Raw genomic sequence first — 23,165 nt, 5'->3', positions numbered from 1 at the left:
ACAGCTGTTTCTGCTGCAGAAGATACCATGTCCTATGCACAAAATACTCTCATTGTTTATTTCTGCCTCTAGATTTCCTGGCTTCCTTCAAGTGTCATCTCAAATCATACTCTGCAGGAAGATTTTTTTCTGCCCCTTAGCTAGTAGTTCATTCTGTTTTGAAATTACCTGCCATCTAATTTGTATATAATTTTATGTATCTATTATTTACATGATTGCTATTGTTACATATCTATTATTTACATGTTGTCTCCCCCTTAGAATGTGACTTCTTTGAGAGTAGAAACTATATCTTCAGTTTCTGAACTAACTGAACTAAACACAAAATACTCTTAAATGATTCCCTTATGACATAACTCCATTATCATCATCATATTTGACTGTCCACTTCAGTTTCCTCTTCAGGTTACTAATGTTCTTGAAATATCCTTCTTTCTACCATCAGCAATCCTCTAGGATTTTGCTTATTGATGTCCCCCATTTCTAGATGCTACTATATCTCTCTTTGAACCAAGTCTTGAAACACAGATTGGTCTTAAGGGCTAGAATAGACATCAACTATTCTAGAAAATAACAAACTATGCTTCTTCTAGAAATATTAAAAACATTTAACCACAAATCACCATAAAAAGCAAACATCAATAGAAGGTTACAAAGATCTTTATAGTCAACTCCTTTCTTCTCCAGCCCTATAGGAGAACTAACTTCTAAGCATCAGGATTAAAATCAGAAAGACATCTTGATGAATTCAAATCTGGCTTCAGACATGTACTAATTGTATAAGTTAATCTGAATATAACTTAACCCTGTAAAAGAATTGACAAGTCTTCAATTTCTTCATCTATCAAATGAGCTAAAAAGGACATGGCACACCATTCCAGGATCTTTGCCAAGTAAACCCCAAATGGCTTCACAAAAGGTCAGACATGACGGAAACCTTTAAACCAACAGCAACCTTCTTAGTTTCTCCTTCATTGTAGTGATAGACTTTCAATTCTTATCCATAAAAAAATTCATGTAATCTGACCTCAATATCTCAGCCAATGAACTAGAAAAACACAAAACACAAAAATGTGAAAACACGAAAAATATAAAAACACAAAAAACATTTTAAAATATTTATTTTAACCCAGGGCTTAGCACAACTTTTTGCCCCATCATAGATATTTACTCAATGTTAGTTGAATTAAATTCAACTCTTCTAGGTTTTTTTTAAGCCAGAAATGAGTGTTGTACTTTGTCAAAATATTTTTCTACATCTTTCTAGACAATCTGATGTTTTTGCTATTTATATCATCAATTTTATATATATGTATATATATATATAATATATATATATATACATACACACATATATATATTTAATAGTGTGATTATATCAATAGTCCTGCATTCGTGTTATAAATTCAGCCTGCTCATAGATATAAAGTTTATAATAAGTCCTGGTAGTCTCTTTTATAATATTTTATTTAAAATTTTATATCAGTATACATTAGGGATAATGGGTCTATAGTTTTCTTTTTGATTCTGCTTAATTTACATACCAAAATCATATTTGTACCATAAACAATTAGTAGGGCTTTCTTATTTTGCAAATATCTTTTTAAAATATTGGAATTATTCATTCAATGAAAATCTAATAGGACTTGCTTGTGAAACCATTTAGTTCTAAGTTTGTCCTTTTTTATTTTCATATTATATCATATTTTTAAATTCCTTTCTGGAAGAGTTGTTTAAATTCTTTATTTCTTCTGTTATTTTGGGTATTTTCATATTTGTGAATAATTATTCATTTAATTCAAATTACAAAATCTCCAAAATTTGGAGAATTTGGTTTTCTTCTTTCTTCTTTTTGTTAAATTAGCTATTTGTTGTACTTTTAATAAAAGGGGTTTCTAGTTCTGTGAGTTTATTGGATTGTTTGCCTCCAATTTTTATTCATTACCACTTTTATTTTCAGAATTTATTTTTTGGTGCCTGGTATACCAGTTTCCCAGTTGTTGATTTTCCAGACTTTGTGATTGTTGGGGGTTTTTTCAAGTTGAATTTCTAATTTGTTGATCTGTTCTTTTTTTCCTTTATTAATAAAAGTGCTTAAAGTTACACATTTCTCCTTGAGTTCTGCTTTGGCTACATTCTAAAAAGTTTGATATGTTGTCTCATTGTCACCATTATCTTTAATAAAATGATATATATTTTTCTATGGTTCATCCTTTGAACCATCAATTCTTTTGTATTAAGTTATTTAGTCTCTAATTACTTTTTAAACCTTTCTTCACTGGTTCTTTAATGTATTTTTATTACTGTTTTAATGCATTTGAAACAATACAGATTATGTCTTCCCTCATGATGAATGTTACCAAGTTGCCATACTTTGTTGAGAAATATTGAGGTATTTAAATTCTTGTTTATTTTTGCAGGTTAATCTACCTTTGAGAAAGATATGTTGAGATTCCCTATTGTTATTATTTTGCTATTTCTCTCTATAACTTATTTGGTGGGCTTTTCAAAATAAATATATAGATACTAAGTTTTCCAATGTATATATGTTGTATTGAAATTCATTCATTATCTTTGATATGTTTCAGTAATAAAGTTTCCTCTTTTTAATCTTTTAATTACATCTATTTTTACTGTGAACTTATCTGAAAATCTTCATTGTTACTCTTTTTTTTTTTTTAAATTTAGCTTAGGTCTAATAGATTTTGCTTTAATCCCCAGTCTTAACCCCTGATGAGCCTTTATGTTTCAAGTGTATTTTCTGTAAAAACAAAAAACAAGAAAAATTGTTGGATTCCACTTCCTAAGCCATTCCACTGTCTTCTTCTAGTTTATGGGTGAGTTCATCTCATTTTCATTCACTGTTATGATCATTAGTTGTATATTTCCTCTATCATATTCTCTTAATGCTTTTTCCTTGTCTTTGCTCGTAGAATCTTCTTTATCATAGATGATTTTAATCTTTTAAAAAATTTTTCTCTTAAAATCCCTTTCAGTGATTTCTTTCCCAAGCTTATCTTTGTTTTTCTTATGAATAATCCCTCCCTGGAGCCATTTTCTTTATGCCTTCCTATTCTACTATTGAGTTAAATTCATATCTAACAAACCCTGTATGTATGTGTGTGTTTCTACCCTTCTTTGACCTGTCTAGATTAAAATGAGGTTTTAGTAACATTTATTTCCCCTTCCTCTTTTCTGTTTGTATGGTTTATTATTTGTGCATCTTGATTGCTTATAATAATAAATTTTCCCATATTCCTTCCCTCCTCCCCTTTTCCCTTATGGATCCTTTCCTTCTCCCTTTATTTTCTTTTCCCCCATCATCAAAGGATGATAAAACCACATCTAGGTCTTCTGCTTATGTGACTTCATTTGTGATCCCTAGACTCAACAAGTGCATATTATCTACTCCTCAACTAAAATGTAAATAGTTCATCCTTATAAAGTTCCTCCTTATTATTGACTAATATTTACCTTTTTATATTTGATTGCTATGATTGCATTTTTAATTTTAGTTTTAGTTTTGGTCTTTTCATAGAGGATGTATCCCCTATTTCATTGAAAGAACAGTTTTTTCTCATCTAGGTTTATATTCCGTTTTGCAGAGTTAAGTTATCCTTGGTGTTAAGCCTATATTTTTTATGTTGTGTAATACTGTATTCCATTTTCTCCACATCTTTTCAGTGATAGTTTGTAAATTTTTTGTGATCCTAAATGAAGTTTTAGTGTTTATCTAGGGGAATTCTTTTGACAAGCAAATTCAGTATAGTTTTACTTTACCCTTTGTTCTATTCTATTTGGAAAGTTTTCATTCATAATTTCTTGAAATATATGATCTAAACTATTTTTTGTTGCTCATAGTTCTCAGCTGACCCAATAATTATATAAATGCCTATCCTTTACCAGTTTTCTATGTCAGGTTTTTGTTTCTTTTGCTATTAGAAAACTAATATTTTCTATTTTTTCAATTTTTAAACTTTGTTTTAATATTTCTTAATAACTTATGTCACTTACTTGTCTTTGTTCAATTCTAATTTTCAGGAAGTTTGTTATTTGTATAAAGTTTGTATCACCTGTGCTAAACTAGTGATTAAAAAACAAGCAAACAAGTATTTGTTAAATTTTTTTCTATATGCTAGGCATTGTGCTAAGTGCTGGAGATACAAATAAAAGCAAAAGGACAGTTTTTTGCTCCTGTGAAGCTCAGTCTAACATGGAAGATAACATGCAAACAACTATGTCCAAATTTATATACATATGCATATATACTATACATGTATATACTTTATATGTGTGATCTTTATGCTATATTATATACATAAAAATATATTACATATAATAAATGTATATGCATAATTTGTGTGCATATATAATATATGTGAAATACAATATATTTTATATGTATATATGCATCTGTGTATTAGTGTGTATGTGTACATGTGTATATATACATATATATGCATGAGTGTTATTGTTGTTGCATTACTCTTGTGATTGTTCATTTCAAAGAGGAACAAAATGACATTAATATGTTAAATTCAATTTCCAATATGTTCAGCTATGGTTGATCAAACCAATATAATCTTGGAATGCTCTACCATGAGTCAAGCACAAAAAGCTCAGTTATCTTCTTTATTCAGATGATTCCTAGAGCCATATTTCCAACTCTAATCACTTTACTGATCTTAAGCCATATATTAGCAATTCTCCAATGAATATTTCAAAGTGAATATTCTGTAGGCATTTCAAACTCAATATGTCCACAAAAAAAACTCATTATCTTTCCCCTAAAATTCTCCCCTTCCCAATTTTCCTATTACTAGCAAGGGGATCATAATTCTTTTTTTCTTTTTAATTCTCAGTTCAAAATTTCAAAAATAACCTCAACTCTTCACTTTCATTTCTATTATATATTCAAATCATGGTCACATCTTGTCATTTCTGTCTTCACAATATCTCTAGTATACACCCACTTCTCTCAAATTACACAGTCATCATTATCTTTTGATAGACTCTCATAACCTCTAGCTTAGATAGTTGCACCAATCTTCCAATTTGTTTGCCTGACTCAAGTCATTTCCTATTCCAATTCATCTTCCATTCAACTACCAATGTTTTTTCCCTGAAGTACAGATCTCACTATGTCAATTTTTCTCATATCTACCCTCAATAAACTGCAATGGCATCCAGTTACTTCCACAATATAATATAAATGATTTATTTTTTTAAGTTTTTCATCATCTGGCCCCTTCCTATCTGTCCAATCTTCTTACATTCTATTTCTTATCATGTACTCTATGAAATCATATTGATCTTCTTCTTATTCATTACTCACAACTCTCCATTTCCCATCTTTGTATCCTCACATTGACTTTTCCATATGCTTGGAATGCACTCCCTTCCCACCTCTGACCTCTGACTCTCAGGAACTCTTTCTTGGTCTCTCCAACATGACCTTCAGCTGCTAATGACATCCCTTCTAAGTTGACCTTCCATTTTTTCTGCACTTATCTTTTTATTATAATTATTATTTTAATAATAGCTTTTATTTTTTTCAAAATATATGCAAAATAGTTTTCAACATTCACTCTTTTTTCATGTTTTTTAATTTTATTAAAGCTTTTTATTTACAAAACATATGAACATATAATTTTTCAACACTGACCCTTGCAAAACTTTCTGTTCCAAATTTTTCTCTCCTTCCCCCCACTGCCTCCCCTAGATGTCAGGTAGTCTAATACATGTAAAATATGTTAAAACATATGTTAAATCCAATATATGAATACATATTTATATAGTTATCTTGCTGCACAAGAAAAATAGGATCAAGAAGGAAAAAAAAAACCTGAGAAAAAAAAACAAAATGCAAGCAAACATCAACAGAAAGAGTGAAAATGCTATGTTATGGTCCATACTCAGTTCCTACAGTCCTCTCTCTGGGTATATATGGCTCTCTTCATCACTGAATAATTGGAACTGGTTTGAATCATCTCATTGTTGAAAAGTCAACATTCAGTCTTGCAAAACCTTGTGTTCCATATTTTTCTCAGTTCCTCCTCCCTTTACCACTCCCTAGACAACAAGTAATCCAATAAAGGCTAAACATGTCTGCATTTATCTTATATAATCTGATTTAGATATGTTATTTACCACAGTAGAATATAAGTTTCTGGATTTTGATCTTTGATTTTTATCTCTATAGGTCTGGGTCTAGGACAGTGCTTTGTACATGGTAAATGAATACTTATTAACTGACTGGTTTCAAAACATGCTCAGAGTTTCCCTTTTTTGTGTGTGTGCCACTCTGAATTTAGTCATTCTATATGTCTTTTTTTTGTTCATTGGAGAGATCTCCTAAACCCATCCTCATTACTTAGAACCTTATTCTCTTACCCCTACCACTACCTCTTCAAATCATATTAGCTCCAAATAAACAATAGTCATCTCCCATGAAACAAGAGATGAGGGAAGGAGAGACAGTAATAGTCTTTCCAGATTTCTTAAATGGGGTTGTCCTAGACCAAACTCAATCATCCTAGTCACGCCAGGAAGTTTACCAGAACACAATTAAATAAACTCATGAATTTCCTGGAAGTTAGGCATTTAACACTGTGTACATACACAGTAGACTTGATGGGAAGGGCAGTTCCCTAGGCCCTCATATAATTATTTATATGAACAGATAATGTAAAACGAGCTTCGACTGAGAAAGTGAAACCCAAAGGACACATTTCACTATTAAAATAGTTTTTGTTTATTCATTTTATATAATTACATTACAAACAAAGCATTTTTTCTTGTCTAACAAAAACCCGTATGCTTCCTTGTATTCACAGAACTAGACTTTCCCATGTAATTTCAATATGTAATGTAAGCTCCCTGAGTGCAAGAAAGTTTCTTTTTCAAAATTTTTTTTGCATTCCCTGAATTTATATTAAAGTGCTTAATTATTGATCAGTTGATGGATGGATTGAGAGAAGATTACTACTATTAACTGCATAATTAACAAGTAGAATGTAATATCATTTATTAATAGCAGAGATTGACTTTCTTTGCACGTTATGCTTAGCCTAAAGCCTCACATATAATACAAGTCTAAGTGCACAAATTGATTAAGTAATAATAATGTGTTCCATTAGCTTACATTTATAAGGGCTTCCTTGGTTGTATTCCTTACACTCTTAAGGAAAAACATAAGGTTTGTGCCACCTGTTCCTTTCACCTCATCATCTGATGATGGCACTCCATTTGTATTGTCCTGATTATTTGATGGATTTATAATATATTTGGCCACTACTTGAAGGTGATAGTTCCTGAGAAGAACTAGAGCATCTATACATTCATTATAGATCTTCTTCAGCTGAGTATCACCACTGGAGATGACAAAATCTCTAACAGATGGGCTAGAGGCAATTGTCTCAAGAAAGTTCTTGTGAGGTGATGGCATGTAGCTCCTCATTTCCTCAAGGTATTTAGCACTCTTTTCATCTGAAGGAAGAGGAAGAAGTAGGGCATTAAGGAGACACTGAAGAAAAGGATGGGGATTAGGAATGGAAAATGAAAGAAAAATTACTGATATTTATCAATAGAATAAGAAATGTCCATGCCAATGTAGCAATAGTTAGTTACCATATTATATTATAATTGTACATAATTATAATAAGGTAGGTATTAATATACACTGAAATATATTCCTCATAATAATATTATATGTTAGATAGGGCAATGCTTACTATACCAATTTGTCAAAGAGGAAACTTTGGCTCAGAGAAAGGAACCACTGGACTTGGAGTCAGAAGCCCTGTCTCTGTCATCAACTGACAACAATACATTAGGCACAGAAATTCATCTCTTTGAATCTTACTTACTTCATCTATAAAATGGCTATACTAACCCTCATACTATACTACCTTCACAGGATTGTTAAATGAAATATTCCTTATATATTAGCCTTGAAGCACAATTAGAAATTTGACTTATTGATATATTTTATTATTGTTATTATTAACTAGGATTATTAGTTCAGTTATTAGAGTGGATGGTTCTATGTATATTAAGTCCTAGAAAAACATACTGATGAAGAAAGATAAGAATTCCCCATCCTGTTCTGGAGTTGGATGTTCTCCTTAGGCCACTATAACCAAATGCCTTCCATTAGGAGCCTCTAGATCTTGATTTTCCCCATCTTCTCACTTGTATTTCTGCTTTCTGAATATATTTCTTAAGTTGACTTACAAGTCAGTAAGTTCCATTTCTATGAAGCACTTTACTTATAACAGCCCAGGGCAATAGACAATGCTTCAAATGTCCTTGTCTGTTTTTACTGTACTATATTTTTAGCTTTTTTTTTTTTTATCTCAAATCCCAGTCAAAACTCCAACTTACCATTTGCAGTAATATGTTGGATCCCCAGCAGGGCATCAAAACACTGCATGATGCTGCTTTGGGCAGCACTTCCCCCAGCAAACTCCTTGGGTGTCTCTGACACCCCTTCATATACCAGGCCCTTTGGCAACAATTTGTTATTCTTCCAGCTAAATCAAAACAGAGAAAATGGCATATTTATGTTTTCCAGAGAAAGTCTTTGTGCCTCTATCAATTTTCTAAAATCATTTTATAGGTATGAAGATAAAAGGTAGGGAGGACAAATAATTCTATTAACTTTTACTTTGATTTTTGATCATGAGCCCTTCCTGCCTCCAATCAAATCAATTCCTTAGGGAAAAGGTGATTTTGGTAATACATATCTAAGGAGATTTGGTAGCTACCATAAGAGTAAGTCACACATTGGCATCTTAAGTATTTACATATATTATTTAATTTCATTCTTGTGACTATATTATGAGAATGCTGATAAAATCATTATTATACATATTTTACATATGAGGAAACTGAAGCTAGCTAGAGAAGTAATTTGTCCAATGTCTCATCAGAAAATGATTATTAGAATCAAAACTCACACTTAGTGCTCTTTCCACTGTATCTCATTATACTCTTTCTAGTAATGAATCTTTCTTCTAAACCAGAATTAATCATTCTCTCCTTTCTAAATAACAGCATCCAGACCCAACTGACAAAAGTAGGATGCAGGGGTCCTCAAACTACGGCCGTGGGCCAGATGCAGCAGCTGAGGACGTTTATCCCTCTCACCCAGGGCTATGAAGTTTCTTTATTTAAAGGCCCACAAAACAAAGTTTTTGTTTTTACTATAGTCCGGCCCTCCAACAATCTGAGAGACAGTGAACTGGCCCCCTATTTAAAAAGTTTGAGGACCCCTGGGAGCAATAACTTGCAAATAACTCCATGTTATCTCTAATATATTAGGCAAGAAGGTAAGGTTGTTAAGAGGTCATGGGAGTGTGTTATCAGTGCACTATTGAAAGTAGATACTTGACTTGCTGTGGGTACAGGTTCCTTTGTTTAGAGGAACCAGTAAAAGTAGGGAATCACATACCCAGACAAGTAGATGCGAAGAATATTGAAAAAGTCATTGGGATTCACATGTTCTGTTGAAAGATTGAGACAGAAAGAAAGATCATGAGTTAACTGTCTTACTAACTTGTAAAAATACAAAGCAATCCATCTTCTTTCAACACTGTATTTTGTGACATCTTCAGAAGGACTATGAGAAGGAGAGAAAGAAAATCAGAGCGAGCGAGAGAGAGAGAGAGAGAGAGGAAGGCAGGAAGGAAGGAAGGAAGGAAGGAAGGAAGGAAGGAAGGAAGGAAGGAAGGAAGGAAGGAAGGAAGGAAGGAAGGAAGGAAGGAAGGAAGGAAGGAAGGAAGGAAGGAAGGAAGGAAGGAAGAAGGAAGGAAGAAGGAAGGCAGAAAAGAAATTTTGTATCCTTTCCTTAACTTCTTTATTTCTATTGAAAGCATCACCAATAACTCAGGCTTCAATCCCAGTCTTCTCTTCCTTACACTTGGAATCCAAACTGGTAGTGTATTTTTGAAATCTCTCTCTAATCTCTCATTCCCCAACTTCTCTTACCATACACATTTTCATGAACACAAACACATTTTTCTTTTTTTATTTCCACAATTCAAATTCAATTCTTTATCATCTCTTCCATAGATTAGTAGGAATAGTCTTAAAATCAGTCTTCCTACTTCCAGTCTCTCTCTGTTCCTAATCATCCTTTAGGCCACTATGCAATCTTTTCATTGCACTATTCTTCCATGCAGAACTATCCATGACCTTTTATTGATAAAATAAGCTAATATAGCAGACAAAATAAGAACTTATTGATACAGATTTCATTCTTGTAGGAAAGATGTACCCAATATGTTCCCAATCTACATATCTTAAGTACAATCTTATATATCTTCTGTTCATTTACTTTAAATGTTTTTATTTATCATTATATTTATACCAGGAACTTAGCATATAACCTTGGACACAATGGATATTTATCACTTTTTTGAAAATTGAATTTAAGTGATCTGTAATTTCCACATGGTGATTAAAGATATTTTTGATATTTTTTAATCTGAGGTAAGCAAATACATCTATATCTTAGTATTAATACCATTGACTATGAGACCCTACAAGAGATTCTGAAGATAATGTGGGATGACTATCTCTTTTGGCAGATGAAGAAACTGAATTGCTCAAGATCTGATCTATTGATGTTAGAGTAGCTTCTAAAATTTAAGTGTCTTGCACATTTGTCTAACTCAGCTAATGGAATCTTCAACCATCTATTGATAATAATTCTTATCATTAGAAGTTTTGAATTTAGAATCTATACTGCTTCACCAAATACATTACATACCATGAACAAGGTGGAACACTTTATATGCCTCATGAACAGAGAAGGCCACAGATCGGAGATTTTCTTTTAGGGACTCCAAGTCATTTTCGCTGATTGCTTCAAATATATCTGGAATTATCTTAAAGGAAAACAAAGCAAATATAATCAGAGTCTCCCATAATTGCAAAAACTCATGACCCTTAATTTTAAAATCATATATTATATTCTAATTTTTCTTCCTAGAAAAAGTACAAAATGGGTCAAATAACTTGATAACCTTCTCCTTTGTTCATGCAATCCTCCCCTATGTAAATTCATAAGTTATTAGTCCATGTTTTTATGCATTTGCAATTTAGATCATTATATTGTTCAGAACTAGCCTTTTCATTTCTTTTTTTTTTATTGTCCCCATCCTGCCTTCATTAATGCTCAGGATTTCAAACACCAATCTGCCCAATGGATAAAGAACATTAAGGACCTGGATTACAAGCACAAGTGACATGCCAAGAGGCAACCTAAGAATAATGAAAAAATGTTCTATATCACAACTGATTAAAGAAATTTAAATTAAAATAACTCTAAAGTATCACTTCAAAATTGTCAGATTGGCTAACATGACAGAAAAAGACAATGGTCTAGAAAAATAGCGACACTAATACACAAATGGCAGAAATGTGAATTGATCTAATATTCTGGAGAATGATTTATCTAAGAGATGATGAAACTGTATATACTCTTTGACCCAGCAATGCCACTACATGGTCTGTATTCCAAAGAGAGCAAAGAAAATTGAAAAGGATTTATATACACTAAAATATTAACATCAACTCTTTCTGTGGTAGAAAATAATTAGAAATGGAAGGGATGTCCATCAAATGGAGAATGGCTGAACAGAATTGTGCTGTACAATTGTAAAAGAATATGATTGTACAATAAAAAATAATGAATAGCATGATTTCAGATGTGTGAAAACTTGTAAAAAGTGATGCAAAATGAAGTGAATAGAATCAAAACATTATATACATTAACAACCATATTGAGAGGATAATTATCTGTTAAATTCTTAGCTCCTCTGATCAAGACAATGACTGAAGACAGTTCCCAAAAACCCACATGAAAAATGCTATCAGAATTCTGAGAAAGAACTAAGAAATTCTAAATGCAAATTGAACCATTTTTAAATTTTATTTTTCTTGCTTTTTAAAGTGATATAGCTAATATGGGAACATATTTTGAGAGACTTCACATGTATAATTGATATCATATTTTTGCTAAAAAGGGAGGACAAAAAAGATGGGAGAGAAAAGTTAGAATTCAAAATTTTAAAAAGTGAATTTGTTAAAAATAAATAAATAAGATTTTTAAGAAGGAAGAACAATAAAATCCCATTCAATATAACCACAGAATGTATAAAACAGCTGGCAATCTAGTTACAATGATACACACAAGAATAGAATGAATGCAATTACAAAATGCAAAAATAAAAATAATATGATATTTTGAAAAAAATAAAAATAAAATGTTCATTATAGCATGTCTCTGGTCTTCGTGTGTTATAGCTTATTCACTAAAGTACATCAAAAACAGCCCTTCAAATACTGTTAAAAATAGACAGACTCCACAATTTTTAGATCAATCAAAGATACAATAAACTAAGGCTATCTTGAGTTAATAAGACTAAAGGAACTACACCAATAAATTGCAAATTTCATGAGAATAATGGATGATTAAACATTATACTGGTGTCTTCAATATGTTAAAACTCAAAGAGAAAGGACTCGTACACATTGGGAAGACTATAGAATTTCTAGGACAACAAGAGTACCAATCATAAAGGAGGAAAAGGCATCAGATGGTTGTAAAACATATTGGTAAGAGTATCACTCACTCACAATGGGAACATCCACATTAATGAGCCCATCAGCCCTGGAAGCACAACTTTGAGGTTATGTTTAAAGATATTGGATATTTAGAAAAGTGTGATTTCACCAATGTGAATCCTCCCCAATATTAATGCAGATCTCAGCCTCTCCAGCCCTCATCAGTTGCTCCTGAACAATAAACCTTGTCCAACAACCTCTGGTGCTCTTATTTGATTTGAGTCCCAAGGAACAGATCACAGTGACAGACTACAAGGCAGTAATGAGCCTTTACTTGAAACCTCCCTCTTGTATGACCTGTCAGTGTTTGCCCTTCACTGGCATAACCTGTGACAGTTCATCTTCATGCCATAATGTTTCACTGGACTAGGACTTTAGAGAATGTGGTTATAGGTATTCACTTTGTCATATGACTCTCTTGACTTTGTGAGATGAGACAAATCCTTCTCAAAAATTAAAACGTACCTTGATTGCAGAAGCAGCTGCCTTTTCAACCAGTAAAGAAACTAGGAAGAATCCTTTGCTGCAGTCCCCACCAGGAAATGCAAATAGAGTGTCCATGTTGCTAAGATAAAGAAGAAATCCCAAAGTTAATATTATGATGTGAAATATCTTAGGATATGAACTAGGATGGACATTGGAGGTCATCTATTTCAACCCCATCATTTTATAAATAATGACATTGGGCAAGTACTTTTCTATGGTTGTGAAGTTCATAAAGTGTTAATGGCAAGATCCAAATTCATGCTTTTATATATCCAAGTCCAGTATTCTGTTTACTATAGATGCCTTACGCAGGTGATACTATTTATATCTAGAAGTGAATATTTAAAGATCAATTCTATAACTAATCTTGTACATACCATTGTAATAATATCTACCTAGAGATGTAAACATTGTTAAGATAGGAACTTTTTGTAGAGACTTAACTACACACACACACACACACACACACACACACACACACACACACACAAAATGCAACTTGGCTCATTTAATCAAAGAAAACTCTAATTAGCATCCTATTATGTTCTCCGTCTAAACAACTGAAAAAAGTTGACTTCTTACCATATCTAGTAACTTTTAAAAAGTTACTATGCCTGTGTATTGTGTGCATGTGTGGTTACACCTAAATGTACTCCCATTTAAAATAATTCCTTGAAAAAAATACTTACTCGTAAGTCATAGACCTTATGGAAGCATCCAAGGATGAAAGAAAACAAAAAGAGAGAAAAAATTGTTACAGCCAAATTCTTTAGAGTTTCAGTTAACAGAACACACTGTATTTTCATGTTTTTATGTTCTGCATTCAGGCTTGTGCCAATGTACTGGCAACACCCCTTCCTTCTTGTTCTTTGTCTAATTTTCTTTTGTTAGTTCTACCTTGGCACCTTTCCCCAATCAGGAATATCCCAGGACAAAAAAAGATGACTGATTCTCTCACTTTGGATTTCCATTTATCACTGCTGCTTATACTGTATGTTGTGAAAATTAAAATTAGATGCTGCAAACCATTCCCATTGCCTGGAATGGATTCCCCCATATCAGAAGCCTACTGATTTTCTACAATTACCTTCCATTCCTAACCCACACTTTCTATTGTCTATATGGATTTAAGTCTCCACTTCCTTTTCCTTGTTGTCTTTAAATTTCTTCTTACACAAAATTCTAGGTATCACCTCTCCCAGAAAGCCTTTCTTGATTCTCAAGTAATGAACCTCTCTTCAAATTCAATGTACTTCAATTCAGATCTTATTTGGTTCCTGGGATATGTAACACCTTGGACTTAGTAATATACAGGAAATAAATATTATAAAAATCTTTCCCCCTCAAGGAGCTTACAACCTAACAGAATAGATAAAATATGCAAAATGAAGCAGAAGCATCATAAAATATGATTCATAGTAGGACATGGGACAGACAAAAGAGATGTCTCCTAGGCACTTAACCATTCCCAAATGTGTATTACAATTTCTTAATGTCCATGTCTCTTTTTCTCTCCTAGACAAAAATTTATTTTAGGACTGGAAGTGGCATTTTTTAATTATTATGTTCCCATATGTAAATATAAGTTATTGGACGTAGAGATTATTCTTGCACCCCAAAGCAACAGAGTCATGGATTAAGCAGAAGCTTCTAAGAGAAGGGGATAGAGATTGTATAGTAGATAGTTCTATGTTAAGGCCATCCAAAAACTGAATGGTCCTAAGTAGGAAACACGCTAGATGTAGTTCTTAACTCAGAGTGTGACTTCACAGAAGCATAGTTTCAATAATGAAAATAATAACAATCCTTTTGTCTTTTGCTATATTCAGAACTAAACCAAAATATGTTATTCAGTTATAAAACCTTTTTTTTTCAGAAGGATGCTGACAAGGGAAAGCAGCCAGAATAAAATAAGGGCTGAAAAACATACCATGGGATTGGTTGTAGCTAATGGAGATGCTTAAGCAGAAGAGGAGAAAAATAAGGTGGAGATGGATAGATGATAACTATACTCTGATCTCTGAAGAATTTTCATGTGAAAAAGAAATCTAACTTCTTTCTTTTTTCCTCCATTTTTTTCTTTCCTTCATTCTTCCCTTCTTTCCTTCCTTCCTTTCTTCTTGGCTTAGTCCCAGAGGGTAGAAGTAGGAATACAAGGTAGCAGTTAAAGGAAGGTAGATTTCAGCTCCAAATAAGGAAAAACTTAAAATATAGAGCTGTCCAGCACTGGAATAGACTGTCAGAGGAAGTAATAAATTCCCATTATGGAAGTCTCTAAGCAGGAGTTTTACAACCTCTTCTGCAGTATATTGTATAGCTATATTCTGGTTATTGTGAACAAGAAATCCTATGAAGTGATTGCTTTCTTCAAATTCACATTGAATATTCCCTTTCGGCTGGAACCATTTACCGTTTATTGCATAATTGTAATTTTGAAAAGGGAAATTCACATTATGGAGAGCTAATTGCAGGAGGAATTCTTTCACTAGGAATTAGTTGTACTAGATTATTTCAGAGGTCCCTTCCAAGTCTGAACTTTTGTGTTCATGATCCTGTTTCAGTCACTTCTTAGGAACTCAGATTCCATGCCTATAAAATAAAGGATTATGGATACATGTAAAATGTATTTCAAAAGCCTAACAATCCATGAGCCTATTAGTGATCATGTCTACTAACTTTCAGATAAGTTTCATTAGGGGAGAACAGAGATGTTGATTCCAAAGACTTTGCCCAGTTCCACTGTGTTCCTAGGCTCAGTTAAGGTAACTACTACATACCCTAAGGGATCCTTTTTCTTCCAGTTTGCCAAAACACAGTCTGCATACACCATTATTGGAGGTAAGCCAAGTTTCTCTGAGAGATTCCAGAAAGGGACAGCAATATTCCTGGGCAGCACCTAATTAAATTATGATTCGTTTGTAAATATTTCTTAAATATTGTAAATATTACTTAAATTTCAGTTGCCAGAAGGTGATTGTTTCTAGCTTATAAAAATAAAAGCAACAGGTTGTGTTAATTAGCACTTCATAATTATAAAAGCACCATGTGTATGTCCATATATATGAATCTTTATACATATATAAACACACACAAGTGTATACATATATATTATATCATTTGATTATTGAGGGAGACTTAGATAAATAACTTGGCAGCTAACATAGGTATTATCACACCCACTTTTGAGAGAGAAGGCAATTCTTAAGTCAGGTGAAATGAGTTACAGCACTAATATCACATGTTCACTAATTGGTAAATCTAAGACACGAATCTATCTTCTAATTCCAATTTTGATGTTCTTTCCAAAATGCAAAATAGTTGTTTGAAATACTCAACAACTATTATAACATTTTGTATGTCAGTGTGCTTGTTATAATGGCTGTAATGTAAGATCATAGGATTTAGAACCAAAAAGCCTGAGTTCAAGCCCCCACACTTCTATTTCTAAGCTGTGACTATCTGTAAGTTTCAATACTTCTGAGGCTCAATTTACTCATCTATAAAATGTGATCATATTTACAATTTCTACTCCCCAGGGTCAGTGTAAGTATCAAATAAGATAATGTTTACAAAGGGCCTCTCAAATCTTAAAAAGCTTCATAAATGTCTATCACATCAATGCTATGTGAGCTTTCCTTCTTAAGCTATCATCTTCCCTGACTTATGTGACCAATAAATCCCCATCCCAACTAAAGAAAATAGAATTTCAATCAATCATAAACCAAGATGAGTTATGAAAAATGAAAACAGTTCCCATTTACAAGCAATTTGTATTCATTATCTCACCTCATTCTCAGAGCAACTTTGTAAGGTAGAAATGCTTTTTAAAAGTCTTCATTTTACAGATAAAGAACATGAAGTTCAGAGATGAAGGACTGTCCCCAAGCCATACAGCTACTTAGACTTAAAGTCCTCTTATGATTCCAGATCCATCATTCTTTCTACTGTACTCTGCTCTAAACTCAAGCATGGTGTAAGAATCCTGATAATTTCCACCATCCCAGCAAAACTGAAGCTGTGAGAAATCTGAAACATGGAGCTTTTAACATGGACAAAGGTTGGGTATGTAAAAGCTAAATGAAAGACTCCAATAGAGAAAAGCAAGATCTCCAAACCTCTTTGGTATTTTTATCTTGCCACACGTAGCCCATGGTGATGACTGCCAGTGCCAGATGTGCGAGGCGCTGTTCCTTGTATCCTTGGAGTTGATCAATATTAAGTTCTGGCAGCTTTCAGAAAAAAGAAGAAATTTAGGCATACAGTCAAAAATGGATTTTCTAAGGTTGCAAAAAAGCATAATAAAAAGATGAGTAGAGAATAAACTTCAAACCTGCTCAGCTTCTTTCCGAAATTGACCTTTTTCCACCAGAGAGGGCAGATTTTTTGCAAGCTTTACCCAGACCTGGTAGCAATCAGGCAGTTCTTCCTTGATAGAAAGAATAAAATGTAATTTACTCATCTTGTTCCTTATCAATAGGATTCCATCATTCTAACAGTCTCCCAGTCAATCTGTCTTCATTTGAGTCTCTTGCCCTTTTCAAATCCATACCTTCTACCACCACTAGATTCCTTTTCACTTCACTCTAGACATGTCCATCTCCTGACTATCTTCAGCATGTACTCTACTCACTCACCTATGTACCTTAGTTCTTATTCTGCCTTTCACTTGAAACATTCTGTTCCCTCTTTCATGACCTCTGCTTATCCAGATCTGATTCATCCTTTGGCTCAATTGCAAACTCCTCAACAGAACTCCAAGTGTTTCAGTTACTATTGATTCATCCCCTTTGGTATTGTTTTTTTTTTAAGTTTATATTTTTCTGTTAAGAAAAAAATTCATTTTCCTTCCCTTTCCGTCTCAGCTATTGAAAAAGGTCAAGTATGCATTGTGAAGCAAAATAGATTTTTTCATTGGTCATGTCCAAAAAAATTGTTAACCTTCACTATGATTCTAGAACCTCTATTTCTGGAAGTAGATAGTATGACCTTTTGGATTTCTTCCAGGATTCAGGTTATATTCGTTAGAGGTGTGGAATGTGAAAGACTCAAATGATGTCTGCCAGGATTCAGGTTATATTCGTTAGAGATGTAGAATGTGAAAGACTCAAATGATGACAGCCACAGGAAACAGGAAGTTAGGAGAGTGAAACAAGTTTTTGATAGTTAATGATCTCTTAAAAATATTAAATATTCTAAATTTTTTCTGAATTGGACATACTACAGGCCCATAATAATAACTTTTATTTCTGGAAATTTTTGAGCTTTATAATATGTTTTTCATATAGTAATCGATGGGCAGTAGATGGTAAGTCTTGTTATATCTATTAATCAAATGATAAAATTGAGGTTCAGAGGAGTAACATGGCCTACCTAGCATGGTACAAGAATCATGGCAAGGTAAATTCAAAGTCTTATTTTCTGCCTCCAAGACCAGAGCTCTCACCATTTTTTATGTTATGTCAGTATTGCTCTTCTCACTCCATGTGGTACTCTCAAAATGTGGTACCCTAAGAATTTTGTGAGATAATTTCTTCTCCTTTATTTAATAGTAAATGATTCTGAATTGTTTCTGGTTAAGCTGTGTCATCCTCTGGTAGGTAATTTCCATATCCACATAGGCAGGGAATTTCCTTCTCTGCTTACAATACGAGCATTGTCAAAATCAGAATGTCAGCATGAGTATACAGAATATATCTAATTGGTGGTGACCAAAATGATGCAATTTTAGGAGGATGTGGAGGATGGGGTTGATGGAAGCCCTGATTCTTTCCATCTACCCTAATCCTTCCTGTTACTTGTATTTAAGTATTTAAGGGAAAATAAAATCTGTTTTTTATAAGGAAGGAAACTGAGGCTCAGAAAGACCACAGAACTGGACATACTGTTTAAAATTGAAATGTCATTAGATCTTTAAAAGAGGTAATACATGGACCTGATATAGGGAAAGGAGGACTGTATTGGGAGGAGGAACTTATGTTTCTATCCTAACACCATCACATATAATCAATGGGCTTGGAGAAGTTACTTCTAATCTTGTTGAGCTCAAGTTTCCTTCTCTATAAAATGAAGGAGTGGGATTAAATGCTATCTAAGGTGTTTTTTAGCCCTAAAGCTCATATAAAATGCTTATATCTACTATTACAAACATCTATTCACACATACAATCACACAATTTCACAATAAGTAATTAATATTCTATCGTTTCTAAAGAACATGCTCTCTCTCTTTATTATAGAACCAGGGGAGAAGAAGGGAATGGAGGAAGGCATTTAAGAAAAGGGAAAGGGCGGCAGCTTGGTGGTCCAGTGGATAGAGCACCAGCCCTCAGGAGGACTTGAGTTCAAATCTGGTCTCAGACACTTAACACTTCCTAGCTGTTCAAGTCCCTTAACCCCAATTGTTTCAGGGAGAAAAAAGGGAAAAGGAGAAAAAGGGAAGAAGAAAAAAAAATTGAAATAAACCTAAATTAATCTGAACTCTAACACCAATCCTGTAAGTACACTTCCCCAAAACAAGTGAGCTGTGAAGTTGTAATTCAATGTCTTATATAAAGCATCATGTGACATAAATATTGAATCTTAATAGTCCCAATGCAATATTAGGATATTGATCTAAGATGATTTCTTAAGAAGTCTTAACCATAGGATAATCTTAAATAAATCACAGTACACCTTCCTCTACATGTAATAACATAATAACATACTGGTTTGAACTGTCATGATTCTTCACATTTCTATAGGATTTTAGAGTTTATAAAGACATTTTCTAAAAAAAATTCCAAAAAAATAACCTTGTAACTCTATAATATTTCTGTGAATCTCTAAGAATTCCTCATACCCATGTGGCTGATTCTACTCTCAACCTGATACTTTTTTCAATAGCATTGCCCTGGAAATCGTCTAAATTTGGCTTTTCAATCTAGTTATCAAGAGAAGGATATTCACCTAATAGTCATGAATTTGGAAAATCTTAGTAATTAAGTCTGACTATTCCAACTTTATGACACATTTTTGTAATTCATTCTGAAGCTTAACAAATATTTAATGATATTAATCCAGCCCATGACCTGCCTGGTTTTTATTCTCAAAAATGCAAATTGAACCTGTTTAAATAGATAACACATGCCCTTTTCAGTATTTATCACCACTGAATGTTTGTTCCTTTGATTTGCAGGTCATTTTTCAATATATGGTTTGGTTTATTTCAACTGAATTTTTTCACTCCTTCTTTTACAAAACTCTAAGTCCTCACAACCATAGTCTTAAGGCATTGATATTATAGTGTTGACATCACCAACATTTTTTACCATTATCTTCTTTTCTTAATGAGAATTCACACATGTTTATATTAATTTCTAACAGTGAGATAATATATTACACTGAATACACATTATTCTAGCTGAATTTGCATTTCCACTCTGACATTCACTGTCTATGTAACCCTGGGAAAATCACTTAGCCATTTTGAATCTGTTTACTTATTTGTAAAACAGAGATAAACATGCTTCAATGATATAATTATTTTAGCAGCATTAAAAAGCTCTATATTTCTAAGCTATTATTTTTTAAACAAAACTCTAAACAATATACATTATCTCATTTCTATTCCCTATCATTATATGAGAGGGAAATGATTGCTCAGAGATACATAATTACTAGTAATGGCTGGATCAGAGCTCAAAACCCAATCTTATGAATTCAAATTCAGACTTGCTGAACCCACTGTAACTTAAGGCTAACTTTTGAAATAACTTGCCTATCCAGTAATAGGTAAGTTAAATGTTTGCTTAATTAACTCCAAAACTAACCTATAAGCTATTTTGATTTACATTTGATTACTTTATCAAGTAGACATCATGCTGCTACCTTGGATCCAAAAATCAATAGAGAGAATTCCATCCTAACTCCTATCTTTCACTTAGTATTTTTTTTTTATTTCAGGCTAGTCATTTTATCTTTCTATCATCATGTTTGATCTTGTAAGTTCAAATAGTTGGAATAGGTTCCACCTGCAACTCCTCTGAACATTGTTGATTTTCTCGAAGAAGAAATATTTCTATTCTTCCAATATGTTATGAAAGATTTACAAGGGCATAATCAAAAAGCTATTCTCTATACTTGGCAGTACTTATCAATAGAATTAAACCAAATGGAATACAGATTACAAAAAATATTTTGCTACATGTTTAAATGTCATATCTTACCAATGGGTCTTCTAGAATAAAGCCCAAATCTTTTGAAATGCGAAATTTTTCTGGGTGTTCAAATAGATTCTCCAGGAGAGCCATCTCTTCTTGAGCTATGCCTCTAGTCTTGCCTGCAGTGATCCACCTCTTGAGAGTAGAACAGGGTAGGAACAGAGAGTCTATTTATGGAAGGCCATGACTCTACACACCCTCACAAACAATATTACAATAGGAAACTGTTGTCACCAAATTTATGTCAGAAATACTTATGACATGGACCAAACTAGTTTCACTTTCTGTACTTCTTCATGTGTAACTGGAAAAGGAATCAAAGCACAGAACATCTAGATGCTGCCCAATTTTATTTAGAAAGAGAAAGCACTTACTCCAAGAGATGGAATCTCTGATTGCAGTATTCTAATAACCATCTCCACTATAAAATTCTTTAAGTCAAGCACATAGATGTATTTACCTGGGCTGGTCAAGACACCCTTTGCACTAAATGATTTTAGGGATATATTGATCTAGTATATTTTTAGATTCGATACATACTTCTACAATTTGTTGTGACAATCTTGAGCTCATAATAAATATCGTGAGGCAAATGAAGTAGCCTTGTAACTCATCATAGGAGAATAGACTTAAAACTAGATATCACTTTAATCACTGTCTATTTCAACCTCCTCATTTTAGAGATGAGTAAACTGAAGTACAAAGAAGGTGGCCTAAAATGATTTGAGATTTGAATCCAGGTCTTCTGACTCTAACTTCACAGTTCTTTCCACTGGAATGAGGAGACTGATACACTAACTGACTTGCCTATAGAAAGAAAGCCAGTCCTTATCAGAAGTAGGATATGAAGGACCCATGAGTACAAAAATATTACAGCAGTACTTTTCTCAAAGCAAAGAGTTGGAAATTCAAAGAATGCCCATCAGTTGGGGAATAACTGAATAAGTACATGATTGTGATTATACACCATTGTTCCATGGGAAATGATCAGCAGGATGCTCCCACAAAAACCTCAAAAGAATTCCATGAGCTTATGCAAATAGTAATAGCAATATTGAGGAGTGATCAGTTGTGAATGACTTTGCTATTCTCAGTTATACAATAATCCAAGACTATTTTGAAGGACTTACGATGGAAATTGCTATCCATACTTAGAAAAAGCATTGATTGTATCTCAATACAGATTGAAGCATCATTTTTTTTACTTCATTTTTCTTGAGGATTTCTTTGGGGGAACATGGGGAAGTCCTATGTTTCTTTTGCAACCTGACGTTTATGCAAATGTTTTGCATAACTTCACTTGTACTTTCTCATGTGTGGGAATTTTCTCATGGGTGGAAACAAAGGAAGGGAAATGTGAAACTCAAAGTTTTAAAAAGGAATGTTTAAAAATGTTTTGCATGTAACTGGGAAAAACATTGTTAAATAAATTTTTTAAATGAATTAGGATTTTAACTCAGGCACTCCTGAATCTAATATGTGATCTTTGTTCACTATGTCATATCACTTCACCAATGGTTTTACTAAAACTATCTGTTATAGTTCTTTCTCACCTGTTAGTTGCAAATGTCAAATTGTTCTTGTCCTATAAAAAATTTTAACTATTAAAACCTTTTTATTCCTATACCAAAAAATAACAAAAAGACTCCTCTTATTTCATACAACCCAATCCTGCAAATTTTGGTTATCTTTTTCTACTCAGTAACTGATCCTTGCAGTTAAGTTAGTAAGAGCTATGTTCCAAAAGTAATGCAAGATAACATAATCTATAGTAGAGTCTTTGCATATTTGCTGATCTATTGCAAAAACTGTTTTGAGGTAGATTTTAAAAACTCCAACAGTGATGAAA

General features: G+C 32.9%; 1 protein-coding gene and 1 long non-coding RNA gene across 2 annotated transcripts in view; one reads left to right on the top strand and one right to left on the bottom strand.

The window, feature by feature from the left end:
- Positions 1 to 23,165, top strand: part of LOC127548256 (uncharacterized) — a 191,294-nt gene that overhangs the window by 85,602 nt on the left and 82,527 nt on the right. The window lies entirely within an intron of this gene.
- On the bottom strand, positions 6,731 to 21,473 carry LOC127548253 (indoleamine 2,3-dioxygenase 1-like). The gene is made up of 10 exons (XM_051975564.1): positions 21,323 to 21,473; positions 17,450 to 17,545; positions 17,235 to 17,348; positions 15,897 to 16,015; positions 13,809 to 13,823; positions 13,099 to 13,198; positions 10,775 to 10,892; positions 9,455 to 9,506; positions 8,386 to 8,534; positions 6,731 to 7,488 (listed from the first exon to the last, which is right to left on the bottom strand). The coding sequence occupies exons 1-10, from the start codon at positions 21,404 to 21,406 to the stop codon at positions 7,136 to 7,138; spliced, it is 1,200 nt and encodes a 399-aa protein (XP_051831524.1). The 5' UTR covers positions 21,407 to 21,473; the 3' UTR covers positions 6,731 to 7,135.

Source organism: Antechinus flavipes, chromosome 2 (genome assembly GCF_016432865.1).
Source record: "Antechinus flavipes isolate AdamAnt ecotype Samford, QLD, Australia chromosome 2, AdamAnt_v2, whole genome shotgun sequence".
Taxonomy (NCBI): domain Eukaryota; kingdom Metazoa; phylum Chordata; class Mammalia; order Dasyuromorphia; family Dasyuridae; genus Antechinus; species Antechinus flavipes.
Note: the sequence above shows the minus strand (reverse complement) of the source record. Positions and strands in the feature narration are given on the sequence as shown.